Genomic DNA, 16,297 nt, shown 5'->3' with positions numbered 1-16,297 from the left:
ACAAATAGTAACTGTGCCTGAAAATACTAACAACGTCCAATTAAATAGCAGAAATTCCAGTTTTGAAAGCACCATGGACCGTATGAAGCCCACAGCTACCAATTTCTAGCAACAATGGCGAATTTTCACCAAAAGTGTCTGTGATATGTATTTTCAAAGCTAACAAAAATGCCCAGTTTACGTTGAGGGCATCCATAGATACTTAAAATTAAATGCACCTGTCGGTATAATCAGAACATGGGAAGCACATGCTGCAGTACGTACATCAGCAGGATAACAGACCAGCTTGAACCAGTTTGTATCACGTGATTTAACGCCACTTCCAAATCCGATGGTAAATAAAAGAAAATGGACGTGGGAACTGTTCGTTATTTTCCATTCAAAAATAAAAAAATGGGACGCGATACACTTGATGCTACGTCAATGCAAGCAGATCAATAAACAAAAAACGTATTGCCAACTACAACCTACCAAACTAAAATTCCCTGATTTTTCCCTGATTACAATATTCCCTGATTTTTCCAGGTTTTCCAGGTTTTCCAGGGTCAGTAGACACCCTGTAAATGGGAAAAGTATTTTACAGCATAAAATTTATGCATAGCACAACACACATTATGCCTTTGACTAATTAATGAGCACAACATTCAAATATAGCCTTCAATTACAGAAAAATTTGAAGTAAAAAATGCCTACGGGAACTATAAACAGGTAAATAGAAAATACGGAAGATCCCTGAACGGATGAAATATTGTACATTTTTGATGGGTATCGGTTCATAAATACTGGTTGGAAAGATGTCAGGAATATAGAAAATTGGGAATATCAGCCAATACAGATACTAAAAGGATTACAAAGTCCTCACCGGTGACGCGGAGTCGAGGCGGGTGGGGTGGCCCAGGTCGTGCTTGGTGACGAGTTGTGACCCCAGCCAGTCCACGGAGTAGTCCAGCACTGCGGCCCCGTCCCTCATCTGCTGGAACATGTACCGGGCGTCGGCGGGGACAGGAGGGGCGCCGGCGAGCGGCTGGATGGCCGGGCGCAGCCGGCAGTCGTCGGCCGGCCGCCAGCTTCTGCCCTTGGTGTCCCCGTGCGAGAACACCACATCCCCGGCATTCGTGCGTTGCAGGTACTTGGCAGACACATTCCCACTGCAGGAACACACAGAACACACACACACATTACCGAGACTTGTACACTCAAAAACAATCACATAAAATACAGAGATGGGCCGAACCTAAAAGTTTAAGCTCGACTCCACAGTCTAATTCTTTGTACTAGAATTTTTTTAAACTTGAAACATATTTTATGTGCAATGAGTATGAAAACAAACTACCACTATTTAGCAAGAACTTACAGTGAAACCTTGTATGTACATTTCTCCACATTGCAGTTTTCTTCAAGTATAAATATTTTAAATAATTTCACTACCCAGGAAATGTACAGCGCACTATTATCATTTCAAATCACTGGCACAAAAATATCAAAAGGAATGGGATACATCTTGCACCTTTAATCTGCAACTATCTGGTCATAATAAAGGACAGCTTTGTTTGGTTTATAAAAGATGCTACATGTATTCAAAATTAGTTTCATGCTCTTTTTTAAAAAAATGTGTGAGATAATGTTTGAAAATGCCATAGTGTCATTTTGGAAGTGGGGTAAATAGTTGTTTTTTTATTCACTACTATTATGTATATCCCACAAAACTAACATAATAATTATCACACATATCTAACCTAATCAACTTACTTATAATTTTTTTTTACAGTATATCACTGTATCCAACCTAACCTAAACAACCATTCAAACAATTGTAAATGATTTATAATGTTAAAGTAATCAAATGTCCATTTCAGTTGCCGGTAATAAATTTCAAATATTGAAATTTTGCACTTACATAATAATCACAGTAATTAGAAAAACCAAAAACCACAATTTTTAATTTTCAAATAATTTTTTTGTATAAGTTACAAAACTACAATTATTTCAGATCAACTCAATTTTTCAGGATACTACTAAATGGACTCGAAGCTATTAACATCGAACGCGCCTTGACTAGAATCAAACATTTGCTGAATTGCCCAACTCAAATAAAATACTATGCTCATACATGGAAATACATGTTTGTAAACCCTGGATATAAGCCTATTTCCACAAAAAAAATCTAGTCCAAGTAAAATAAACAAAAAAAGTTGCAATGATTTTGTTTTAACTTTGGAATGATTAAAAATAAATGGTAAGGCTGTTCACTAATAAGAGTTTTCATTACAAAATAAACTCAACCATATGTGCATAAACATGTATCAATTTGGCTATCAAATTTAAATAGTGGTGACTTGATGAATTTACGACAATTCTGCTCATGACACGTGAACGCAACAGTAATGTAGTTAAGGTATTGACAGGCACAACAGAGCACAAGTGCATTAATTTATAACATTACATTTTTTTTGGTAAACTACTAACCTATGTAGAACAGGAGGAACATAGATAAATATTATACTTTGTACGTAAATAGTTAAAAACTCTAATGAATTAAAAATGGAGGAGATGGAAAGAGAGAGAGAGAGAGAGAGAGAGAGAGAGAGAGAGAGGAATGTTTTGGGGGTAGCAGAAATAACTGAAACAAGTCATTCTCATGCTTGTTCCCTCACTAGAAACTAATTTATAGGAAAAAAAAAAAAAAAAAAAGATATTGATTATGTACTCACGCTGATGGGGAGAAACTGGCTGGAGAGAAAGTGGCCCGGGGGCTGCGAGACGTGTTAGTCACCTTCACATTGTCCGGGGTGCGAACGGTGCTTCCCGCGAACTTACCCTGTAACATCGCCTTATTCTCAGTTCACGTCCAGAAACACTTCCACATGTTCTTCCAGAGTTCTTAAGGTAGTCTCACCAACCATGTTACGGTGCTGGGTATTCTCATATAAAATACAGTACTAATGGTGGTGTAACATACCAATGGGGCCTTCCCTAGCAAAATACAGCAAAAGCTCTTTAATTAGGTGCGTTCGGGACCACAGCTGTGCGGGGTTAGCAGTTTTGCTGAGTAAGCAGTTGTGCCAGATTAGTGAATGAGGAATTTACTAATCAATTCATGATCTGAAATGGCAGAGATTAAGCTGGAACTTTTTTAAATCAGCAATGTTTGCATTCTAATAATGAATTCAAAAAATCATACCATCATGTGCTCAAGAATTATATTATACCACAATAAAAAGGAACACGTGGAAACTCCGGGTGGGTTTGGTAAATGTGGTTCGGCCAGAGACCCACTTCCGATGTTGTGGGAATCCCACCATCATCAGTGACTAGAAAAAAGGCTTCCCTTTGGTGCAACAAGCATGCAAGTCCAAAACCAACGGGAACTCCAACATGAAATCATTTCCGCAAAAACGAAAGAAAGCGCCTATGCAAGTGGGCATTCAAAATATTTCAACTCTTTTGAACGGTCGTCAAACCTGCCTTCAGGTTGTTACTCAATTTGAACCCTTGGTCCAAGAATAGGATATTGTAGACTATATCACTAAAAAACTCAATTTATTTCAAATAAAATTTGCTAAACTTAAAGCCAAATTTAAAAATTAAATTTACAAATCAGTTCTGGAAGAAGACTTTAATAGAATCAACAATATAATATTCTGGGCCAATGGGTGTTTAATTAGCCCCTTCTATGGGAAACTCCATCCCGAACAAATTGCCAGCAACATTTGTACCACTGATGATCTTGACAACGCTTGGCCAACGGTGTCGCTGAATCTATTCTAATCCAGGTGCCTGGAGAAGCATTGTAACTTAGTTCCCACGCATGCCTAATCCCAAGGAAAGGGAAATTGCATATCAAAATGTCAAGAGGATTGAAAATAAAATCTATTGAATTTTTTTGAAAATCTTGTCACCTACAACTATTTTATTATCTGTCTCATGGGAAACTTGGTTTAATGTTTGTAGTATCAATCCTCACTATTTCACAGACCAATGTTTTCTCTCTACAACTGATAGGAATGCTATATTTACAATGAAGGAAAGGGATGGTGGTGTTTTGATAGTGGTTAGTAAAAAAAAATTACTTCAGTTCAACCAACACACAACTATGAATACCTGAAAATAGAAGCTGTTTGGAAAACATTAAAACATTGCCAACCAATTTTTTTAACTCCTGGTAACATCTATTTAGCCCCACAAACAACTCGAAAATATATTTCTTATCTTGAGTTATTAGAAGAAAAACTCACCACCTGTCTAGATGATTTATTGATACTTGGCGACTTCAAAGTTCCCAATTTGATTGGTCCACTAAACATACTATTAACATCTCGTATACAAACATCAGAAGCAAGGCACAGCATCTACTTAATCTCATGTCAAGTGCTGGGACTCATATAATGCAAAAAAAATTCCATTATCTAACAATTTATATATATATATATATATATATATATTTTATTTTCGTCCATAGGAACATGAAAATTATGAAAATGGTGATTATTTTGGTGAGGGCAAACCTATAAAACTCATGTTTGGTCAAATTTTTATAAATCCTCTAAATTTATTGATCTTGTTGAACAATTAAATATTTGTATTGTAATAAAATTAATTCCTTCATCCCTATGACTTCTAACCAGGGTTCTAAATAACTACCTTGGTTTAAAAGAACTAATCCAGGCCCTGAAATCTAAAAAAAATATATTTGTATACTGTACAATTCATATTTTCAACAATACCAAAAACAAGTCTAATTCTCATTCAGCTTCACTGGAACTGAACAATTAACAATATAAAAAATAAAGCTAAAAATATTTGGTGTTATGTCAAAGTAATGAAAGATTGCTTTTATGAAAAATCGCTAAAAATCTCAAGTTTTTCCATTTAAATAGAAAATAGCTACGGTAATTCAGATTCATAAAAGTGGTACAAAATTAAATGTCTCAAATTATAAACTAACATCACTACTTAATGGCTTCTTTAAAATATTTGGAAAAAATAATTGACACAAACTGAATCTTGTTACACCAAAGATAAATATAAAATCATATTTTTATCAGAAAATATCACAAAATTATATGAATTTAAATTGGATAACACTCCATTTCAAAGATTTCTATTATAAAATTTTAGATTCTAAATTACAGTATCATTAACATGGAAATTACTTAAATCTACCTAGTTCTGTAAAAGCCTAGCCTTAATAAAATATTTAATTTCCCATGCTACGAATTCAAATGTTTACTTTATTTAGCATTAATTATATCTAGATTAGAATACTGTTCAGTTATTTGGAACAATATCAAGATATCTGATAGTTGCAAAATTAAAAGCATACAAACCGAAATAATCATACTTATTGGACATTGTCTATGCCTATACCCATTCAAAATTATGACATTTTGACCCTAATCACATGGGTGTCCTTTTCCCTATGTAAACAAAGCGAATTTCATCCAGATTGTAACAAATTATCTTTTTTTTAACGAAACCAATAAAAAAAATTTAACAATCATTTGTGTTAGCTGCAAAAGTTTTTAGCATATAAATTATTTATTGAAAAATGTAATAAAGGGATTAACTGTTTGTATAAAATAAAACACAATTTGGAGATGTTTGAATTAATTCAATATGAAATCAGAACAGTTAATATTGTTTTGATTCATAAACAATTCTACAGTAAATAACTATAAAAACAGGAATAAGTTTATTCAACACAAGTTTGTTAAGAATGATAAATGTACTAAATGTAAAACGGATATATTTCTTGAATCAAACTTATCTTTAATCATTTATATTATTTAAGTGTTTGTATGTATAAATCAGAATACCATAAATTCATCAATGTACCTAAATGCTGTATTCAGAGTAAAGGCCACATGATTAAGTAACACAAAAAATCCCACTTTACTTTTTAGTATGCACCGTTAAGTTGCATAAAACATTATCTTATATAAATCAGCTAATTCAAAAATATCCAAGACCCAAACATTACAAATGTAAAACTAGGTATCTACAAAAACATAAATTCTCTTATTAAATAATATTACAAACATAAGACGACAAAGCAAAACTATTGAATGTTAATCCTAAGCATGACTCACAAGAAGGATGGATCGCAGGCGGCGGTAGACGAGTATGGATCTAGTCACGGCTCTTATCACGCGTGCACCAGACACACACTCGCCTGCCACCAGCACGCTCAGGTCGCTCTCGCTGCCGACACAGCACCGCCGCGCGGTGTCCCTGCTCTTGTTGAGTGTGGATCTAGTCACAGCTAGTGACAGCACGTGCAAACCAGACGCCCACCCAACTAGAGCAGGGACAACCTCTTGCTGCTACCGTCAGTGATACTGCTCTGAGCTCGTGGCCCATCGTTACCTGCACTTAACGGCATGTCTACACATACACTGCTCATCAACACTTTTTTTTTGGGACCAGAAAACATTAAGAACAGTAAAATGAGATGTACATAAGTACAAGGTTGTACTACGACTGAGTCAAAAATCTAATGTATTGTCACAACACACATGCACAGTAGAAAAACATTTTACTATAAATTTTTCATAAACTAGTAGCAAAAAATTTTGCCACACTATAAAGCAAAAATCTGTTATCTTGTAACATTCTTCTTTAATTTAAAAAATATTACTGATATTTTTGATATACATATCAGGAAATAACACTATGGTTCCTGAATTTTCACTAATACTGTATAATGAAGTAGATGATGATAAAGGGCTGGACCAGCTCAAGAGCAACTCAGCATTGGACTTCACTAATTCCAGTCAAGTATATATTTTGAAATAATAATTTTTTATCAGAATGAATCCACACCATGTTTTTCACATTAAAGTACCACAGTGTTATCAAATGCTGTTAAAATTATGTAGTTTTGTCACAATTTACATACAAAATAATTACACTTACAGATACAAAATTTCTAAATATACTTTTGAATAAGGACCTCTAAAAGGCCATTTGAAACAAATATTTTATATTTTCACCCTTTTCATCCCATAAAAACAAAGGAGTAACTCAGATTAATAAATTCTACATTAAGCTATTTTTTTATAATACACGTTTGTAGGCTTGAAAGTAATTACAGTATCATTTATACATAACATTTTTACATCATTTAAGTGCAGATAGAACCTGAGGATCCATCTAATGAGAGTACAGTTTTGTAATTGATTTATGCTCTTGACATCAGATGTTTAAATGTAGGTATAATGGAGAAGTTAGTTGTTTGACAAATAAATCAATTTAATGATGTTATTTAGAAGGTGAAATAACTATGATGCAGAAGTATTAAACAGGTACACATGCCGTCGAGAGAGGGGCAGGCTGTGGAAAATGTGAAAGGGAAGGGGAGTACGGGAAAGAGGCAATAGGCAATAACAGGGGCCCGGCTCAGTTTTAATACTTTTATAATGCTTAAGTTTACCATGGTAGTAGGACTAAAATCACATGTCGGGAAACCTTCAAGTTATATGATATGCACAGATCACATTTTCAGATAAAGCCATAGTATCTTTATTACAAGCAAGTACACCGGGAGATAAGTTACCATAACAGACTGCAAGGAGAGACATGAAAATTATATCTACAAGATATTTAGTTTCACCTTAAATGAGAAGAAACAGCTTGGTTATTGCCTTGCTGCAGAATTTCAAAGGCTGATAAGCAATAAAGAAGCTGCAGTTGTGATGGGTGGTGGGATGTGAGGGTATGTCAATGCATCTTTACGATAATGGAGAAATAATTTTCAGCCAGTTAATGCCCAATTATTTACGCTTTGTGGTCTGTCTATTTCATAATTTAGTTTTAGTGTTTTACATAAACAGTTGGTAAAGATTAATTGTTTTATATATATATTTTTTTGATCCTGTAATGCTTGGAATATAAATTTACAAAGATTCAAATCTCATGCAAGATAACATTTATGTGTATAGCGCAAACATAAAGATAATGATTGAATTAGCTTAAATAATTTGATATGTGATATTAAATATACAATGAATCTAATTTTTTTGGACTTAAATATATAACAGACTAAGTTCATATCTACATGACACTTTTATTTCATTTTGTTATTAAAACATGCTAGTCAATAAGATATAATGTACTAAATTTTTTCCAGGAAATTATGTAATAGACAAAAATAAGGTGTTCAAAAGTGGAGAGGAAGTATCAACAAAAAAGACATGACTAACAAATGTCTGACGAATTTATTTAATATTGACCCTGCGTCATCTAAGAATAAATTTGGAGATATAAAAACGGAAAATATGCAAATAATTTGTTAGAATATCTGAACTGTTTTCAAGATTTGAACATATCACTACACTGTTCAAACTCAAACATTAAGTGCAGAGTTGGCTACAACTGTTATAGACTTGTCAGATAAGTCATCACCACTGTATCAAAATGACTAATTAAGGGTACTATGGCAGTTACCCACTGAAGTGGTTTAAAGGAGTGTAAACTGGCCAGTTTGACATTGAAGTTCTTACATCCATGACACTGACCAAAAAAGATGTACAACAGGCTGTGCAACCCAGTTGCATAGTTATATTTAAAATTGTTCAGTACTGAGTACATAGTTAAATTTTAAACAGAGTAATGGAAGGGGCCCCACAAATATATTTGCCCCTGGGCTCTTAATTTCTCTCCACGGCTCTGCTGGTACGTTGTACCATTTGTGCAAAACTGGTACAAAAATACTTCTACAATCCAACACACATGGAGACAACTACAGGTTCATCTTACTACCCAATGAAAATTACATATATAATTAATTCACATGTGAAAAGATATTTAGTAGTTTTAAGTAAAATTTATGGCATTGTAAACTCACTATTATATTTGTGTAAGCTGTATTGTCTACAGTTACACTGTTAAATATACTTTTACATATGCTTGCTACTAACGTGCATCTGCTGGCTCTTCATAATAGTACAATAAATATAACTTTAAAGAAAAAGTACACAAAATTAAAAATTAGTTTCAATTGGTAAAAAAACACACACAAATTTTAATCTTCTAAAACATATAAAAATTTATTTACTCATGAAAAAGTCTGATGACAAGTAACCTTCAGTATTTGTTGAATATGTATGAAGACATGTATAGGAACACCCAGATTAGCCGTGTAATCCTTGTTAACTTTAATGTATTATTTTAAAATATTACTTCAGCTGCGAACAAACAAAAATTTTGCTTATAGTTTTTAACAAAAATCTCAGTGTCAAATTCCTTAGGTATAAACATGAACCATTATTTCAAAGTTTAAATTTTTTACAAAAGTTGTATAGGACGACTTTACAAGGTAAACAGTCAAATCACAATTAAATTATTTACCAGACCTACAATAATAACAGAAACATATAAGGACAAAATGTTCATGGTATAACATTATGACTGCACTATCAATACATAAACGAAAATAATTATGATGTGGTTACGTGCTTTCAAAAATTGTCCTTAAAAAAGTTATTTATTTACTAAGTGGTGGTTGTAAATCCACCTTCGTTCATAAAGTGTGAAATCAATATTTATGCACATAACAGCAATTAAAAATCTGTGAGACCTACTACCACATTTTCAATTATATTGAAAAGCTATTGTAAACTTGATATAATATTTAACAGACCTATGACAAGTGCCTCAAGGTATACCTCTGGAGAAATTTGTATACAATCACTACACAACCTGTAGTTTACCTACATTCAATCAAAAAATAGCTTCAATTCAATTCAAATAGCCTGGGCAATGAATGATTTTCTAGGCAGAAAATCCAGCAGTAAGAATATACTATGATCATTCATGATAATGAACGATACATTAAGGACTACCTAATTTCAAAGCTTTAAAACTAAAAAAGCAGAATGTGGTAACAAAAAAAAAAAAGATTCTAATAAGGGTCTTATTGTGCTCCGTTTTCATTACTTATCTAGAACTTTTCAAACCCCGAAGTTAAAAGAAAAAAATTCTAAACACTGAACGTTACCATGGCCTTTATTGTAAACATGATTTGCACATATCGCATAACTTGTAAATTCTACCTGCAATAGATTTGCAATTTTTGTCTACTATCAGGGTAAACATAGACATAAATAAAAATCTCGGATCAGGCCCCTATGATTTTGCGTCTAGCAAATCCCGTTAGGGACGGAGTAGAAATCTTCAGCACAAAATTTAAAAAAATAAATAAATAAAAAAGACATTCCAGTTGCCTGACTCACGAATGTTTAGCACAAAAAAAAAGCCAGCCGGGCACACGTGACACGGACTGGGGCAGAATGCACTGACCTTCGAGCTAGCGACCACCTGTCGCTTTGTTTACCAGCGGAGCTACGGGCGGAGCGACGCGCACGCCAGCATTTCGGCGGACGAACGGCGCGGGAGAGGTCGACCTGGCAACAGCGCGCGCAATGACCCGCCGGCGACAATGGCTGACCCGTGACGTCGCGTCGGCACCGCGCGCCTTCTACCTGCGGCGCGCGCGGCGCGAATTCCCCAGCCGGAGCGCTGGCAGCGGAAATAATGCTGCCGCTGGCGTTCACAACGTCGTGGGGCAGTGGTACTGGATGCACAACCTCCTTTTACCGTGTGAGTGTAGCGCTTTTTGCCGCCTCCATGCAGGCGCGTAACAAGTAAACAGTATTTAAAAATCTCAACAAACATAGTGATTTTAAAATAATATTAATGCCCGGCTACGCGCGCGAAGTCCAAGAAATTATATATAACTCAAGAAGCAAAAAGTTTAATAACGACTTTTTTTTTTAAATGTCAGTTGGACGCGCAAACGCAACGGAAAACTTTCAAGTTCTTGCGTTTCAGCTTGAGTTTCCGCCTACATTACAATTTAGAGTTTAATGATAACGCGACGATAGCCTTTGCATTCACTTGCTCAATCAAGGTAAGAAAGTGTTCCGATAACTTTGAATAAAGCAGAAACCACAGTAAAGAAGGCTACGACTTTATTTTGTATAACACGCATTACGTTTTCGCGTTTTAAACCATCGCAAAGTGGAAGAAAATCCCATTAAGATAACAGCTTTCACCCGGAAGATTATAAAGCAGCTCTTATCTCGATGCTTATAAAACAGTTCTTACCCGGACGCTAATAAAACAACTCTTACCCTGACAATAAAAAACCACTTACCCAAAAGATAAAAAAAAAATATTTTACCTAAACGCTTAGAATACAGCACTTGGATGCTAATAAAACAAAATTTTATACGTTATAGTAAAACAAATAGTTGTGAACATAAGCCCGACGAAGAACATTTTCTTCAGTTTTAGGGTTGATGATTTCTTACGACTTGCGTGTGTAATAAACTAACGTAGTTTAGTTGCATGTTGCGTCCTTGCGCTCTTGCGTTTCCTGCTAAGTTTATAAACTTGGCATTGAGTTTTTTTTCTACTTTCCGAAGAAAACATGTTCAAAATGAAACTATAAAACGACGCCGCGCCGTTCAGAAATCATAAGCGGTCTGTAAATGGAGCTCCACACGCAGTCTGGCGGCCACGTTAATCGCATTACCTACTGTAATTTAAATACGTATTACGTAATGAGGAAAGACAAATATTGAAGTTTCGCAAAACAAATATTCTTTATGTAAAATTATAAATGATACATGCCAACAGTCAAACCTACAAGCACGTGCTTTTAAAACAAACAAAAAAAATATATTTACGCTAATGAAAAACAATCAGAATATTTTGTAGGTAGCTGACTCAAAATATTCGGATCATTTTTTATTTTGGTTTATTTGTGAAAGCCCATGCGAAATATCAGCACAAAGGAACGAGCAGTGGTGGATACAGGAATTAATTTCAGAAAGGGATTTGGAATATATATTCAGTACTTGCGAGAGCTGTGTAACATCTAACTTGGTTGGGTAACGAGGAAATTCGTGAGTTCTTATGTTGCAATACACTTCTAATACGAAACTCGGACACGAAAGTTAACGTAGAATTCTTTAAAATAATGCCGAGAGTGATAAACATACACAAATTGTGTTTTCAAATACATTTCTTGACGCAAATCACACACGTAGTTCCGCTAGAATTCGCTGTCGAAGCAGCTGCGTAGACTATTGAACTAATTTGATCAGCAGGCAGAAATTATAAAACTTCATAATAAACTGCTCCGATAAAGACGAAAAAGACTTGAAAAATTCTAAACCCCTGCTTTGGACCTGATTTCAACAAGGAAATGTATTACAGTACTGTCCATATTGTTAAAATCCATTACAGTTAATACTATAGTTTATTTTGCTTTGTGAACTTTGGTCTACGCCATCCGACCCAGATGGCAGCACCGTGGTTACATATTTCCGTTCCATGTGACTTCCGCTGCACTAACGAAATTACTCCTACTAAATCCCATATACCAAGAGCTAACATGTTACTCATCAAAAATATAATTTTTGTATTCAAAACACTTACGGCACCTAAGGGGGTTTCGACAGTTACATTATTATCATTATCATCATGCATCACTGCCTTTGAAGTTTATGATGCCAAAAGGGAATGAAAGACAGGGGGGTGGGGGGGGGGGGGGGGGCACGTTGGAACGAAGGTACATTACATGGAAGATGAGTTTAGCCACTATAGCATGTTTGAACGCAAGCTACGCGAGGGTGGGAATGAGAGCATACAAAATTTGATTAAAATATAATGTGTCTAAGTCTGCTACGGGTTTTGAGAAGGTATCGCAAGAGAACTAACTGAGTTAGCTACATGCTGTTTGAAGCAAATTTAAGTAAAGATCTGGATTATTTTCCTACCAACAGACGACACAAGTTGCAGATTTTGTTTGTTTCGGTGTAGTCAATTGTTTAAGAAATTGCGACTATTCAAGAACGTGCGTTGTGTGTCGTGACGTACTGAAATGAAATCAGTCATCCAGACTCAATTGCCGCAAACAGTTTAATAAGAAAGGACTTCCTAGAACCAGGTAGCGTCTATGAGGCCAAATAAGTGATAGACTGGTTGTGTGATGAATGTGTGTCGAAAGAATTCGTGAGACATTTACACAGTCCTACAAAATCCACACATAGAACTTCACAAGAACTGGCGATTCCACGTGCTACGGTCCACAAGAGTTTTGTATAACAAGTTGAGGTTATTTCCATACAAGTGAAGCCTGGTGACCACATAGCTCGCCCACAATTTGCAAAAACAAGGCTGGATCGCATTAATTTTGATGAAGAGTTCTTTGAAAAAAAATCATTTTCACAGATGAAACAAAATTTAATTTATTAGGTAAAGTCCACATTCAAGTGAATGATAGTGAATATGCGGTGTGGGGTTATTTATGACCATGTTATTGGACTTTTTTTTTTTTCAAAAGCAGACAGTGAACATGGATAACTATCTAGAAATGCTGCAACTGTATGCTATACCACCAATTTATCACTTTCAGCCTAACATCATAGTGCAACAAGATGGCAGACCTGCCAACATTCAAATTTAAAAAATCATGAGGTACTCGATAAAAACTTTCAGGCACATAAATACAGGTTAGATATAAAAAAACAACAAATGAGAATCTTTAAATTTAAGTGACATACCTGTAGGCACATATGTTTTGTTACATGGTCTCTGCTTCAAAATTTATTTCAACAAATTATAGGTTGCAGATTTAATTTAGTTGAACATAATTTAGCGCTGTCGTGTAGTGATCATGCAGGGCCGCAACTAAAAAAGATGTAAAATAACATTCTGCTCGTGTAACACTATTATCACTGTTCACAGAAAAATTAATTTTTTTTTATTGGAAGCAATACACTTCACGTGTTAGTTGTGTTTTTTTTTGTAGTGACATGTTTCACAATGTCTCCTCTTCCACTATGCGAGATAGAAAAAGCACGGCACACGCTACAAAACGCAAAATTGCTTCCTTTACGTGACTCGAGTATTGATTGAAACTCGTTACTGTAAGATTTCGTAAAACTTGTTTTGTAACTTTTACAAACAAAATCTTGGGGCCCCGAAAAATCGTGAGGAAACACTATTTTGGCGTGAGGGCGTGAGATGGACCTTAAAATCGTGAGCCTCACACCAAAATCGTGAGAGTTGGCAGGTCTGAGATGGTAAACCTCTCCCCCCCCCCCCCCAGATCTGCTGGTACGCACGTACCTAGACTGCAAAAATCCAGAATATGGATTGGCAGAGATGTTCGTTCCCATACATTGACCTCCACGTTCGCCTGACATCACACCTCTGGAATTATTCTTGTGGGATTATGTCAAGAGAAACGTGTACAAAACAACGATTAACGGACTTGATGCCCTGAAGACCCGTATTAGGGATATAAGCTCGAATATTCCAGCAGACATGGTTTGCAGAACATGGCAAGAGCTAGAATATCGACTCTCCGTGTTACCAAGGGGGCTCACATTGAGGTGTACTTCAGTGGTCGAAAAACTTCAGTTTTTTTCTTTCATCTACCAAAGACAGCAGTAACTAGCTCAATTAATATTCAAGCTACAATTATTCAAAACCCCTGGCGGACTTTAGAGCTATATTGTACTTTCGTAAATTCGCGTAACTTAGGACAATTAGCAGTAAAATGACCATGTTTTAATGTAGTAAAAATTAGGAAAACCAACCGACTAACAAAAATTAATCTTTCAGACATAAAATACGCCATTGGCTATTGACATTTATTTCCTCTTAAAGGTATTATAAACGTTCCATATGTGGTGAAAAATTATGAAATATTAATCGTCACGAACGGCAATAATAAATATCTTGTCCAATTAAATATCCAGAAATCACGAATTTTACTGATAATTATGCACCAAAAGTTCAAATTTGTAATAAAAATTCACTCCAAAAAAACTCCAAGAATTTTTATGTAGTTCTAAGCTACTTTGCCAAAATTATTTCTCATTGTTTCTATATTCCATGCAAGTATTTTTTTCATATTATTGTGTATTTAGCATAAAAAAGGAGATATCACTCAAAATTTTATGTCAATTTTCGTGAAATAAAATCTACGCATGAATATGAATTTTGTGTGTGTAAAAGCGAAATATGTTTGTGACTGGTCATGCAAATTATTATAAACTTGCAAACAAAAAACAAATTGCTGATAATAATCATCATTAACTTCTGGTTTATAATATTTAATTAAGTGCCCATGAAGTGGAGGTTTCTTTGTGGTGAAGCCTTTGCTAATTTAATTTGGTGTCTACCAAAGGTGTGCTAGGTTACAGAAAATGCCTTTAATATCTTATTAATTCGTTCTACATTTCGATGTACAGTATGGGGCAAAAAATGTGCATCGAATTTGAAAGGTTATTAAAAAAAGCAACTCATAGAAATGAGGTTTATTTTATTGGAATCAGTATATATCCCCATTAAAGTTCTAAAGATCACATCAGGAGGATGGTGGGCATCAGAGCGATACATCGATGAAGATGATTCCTCCTGAATTTGCATCTTCACTTCTTCCAAGGTGTAAGGACGATGTTTGAAAACCTTTTCCTTGAGGTTACCCCACAGGAACAAGTCACAAACGCTTAAATCCGGGGCCCGCGCTAACTGGATTTATTGTTTGTGACTTGTTCATGTGGGGTAACCTCAAGGAATAGGTTTTCAAACATCGTCTTCACACCTTGGAAGAGCTGAAGGTGCAAATTTGGGAGGAAATCGCCGCTACACTCCTCGAAATGCGCCGAAAAGCAGTCGAAGAGTTCCAAAATCGCCTTCATCGGTGCATCGCTGTTGATGGCCACCATCTTTCCTGATGTGATCGATCCTTCAGAATTTGATAGTAAAAAAAAGGGGGGGGGGATGTATACTGATTGCAATAAAATAAACCTAATTTCTGCAAGTTGCTCCATTTTTTAATAGCCTTTCAATACCGATACACATCTTTTGCCCCACCCGTCTTACCGCCCCTACACGAGTTTTTAACTCTTTTAAATGCATATTAGGTCAATTAAAAATGGATAAATCTAGCGTTTTCGCACATGATAAATCTATTAGTACGGAGGAAGTCGCAAATTATTATTTATTAATTCCAAAATATTACAAGGGCATCCATTGGAAGATACAGAGGGAAGCGTTCGAGAAAATTATGCACGCCAATTTGAAGTATTGCGTGTGCGTGTAAGCGAAGAGACTTGTGATTGCGAAGCTCAACACAGGGACTTACGGCCGAGCGTTACGGCCGAGCGCCACCGCTCCATCCTCAAGCTTGAACTCCAATGCGATGTGCAGTTCTGCCAATAGCGACCTTTCCACGCCATTTAGTGCAGTGTGTTTCTTGTTTCTTTACACGTTCATT

The 16,297-nt window shown here is 35.4% G+C and overlaps 1 protein-coding gene across 2 annotated transcripts in view; it reads right to left on the bottom strand.

Annotated features, from left to right (window-relative positions):
• Positions 1-16,297, bottom strand: part of LOC134530841 (DNA polymerase alpha subunit B) — a 105,629-nt gene that overhangs the window by 48,100 nt on the left and 41,232 nt on the right. For both annotated transcript variants that reach the window (XM_063366089.1, XM_063366090.1), the window contains exons 4-5: positions 2,712-2,818; positions 863-1,148 (exon numbers count right to left, since the gene is read on the bottom strand). In XM_063366089.1, coding sequence (XP_063222159.1) covers positions 863-1,148; positions 2,712-2,818 — 393 coding nt within the window. The remainder of the gene's footprint in view (positions 1-862; positions 1,149-2,711; positions 2,819-16,297) is intronic.

This window comes from Bacillus rossius, chromosome 3 (assembly GCF_032445375.1).
Source record: "Bacillus rossius redtenbacheri isolate Brsri chromosome 3, Brsri_v3, whole genome shotgun sequence".
Classification (NCBI taxonomy): domain Eukaryota; kingdom Metazoa; phylum Arthropoda; class Insecta; order Phasmatodea; family Bacillidae; genus Bacillus; species Bacillus rossius.
Note: the sequence above shows the minus strand (reverse complement) of the source record. Positions and strands in the feature narration are given on the sequence as shown.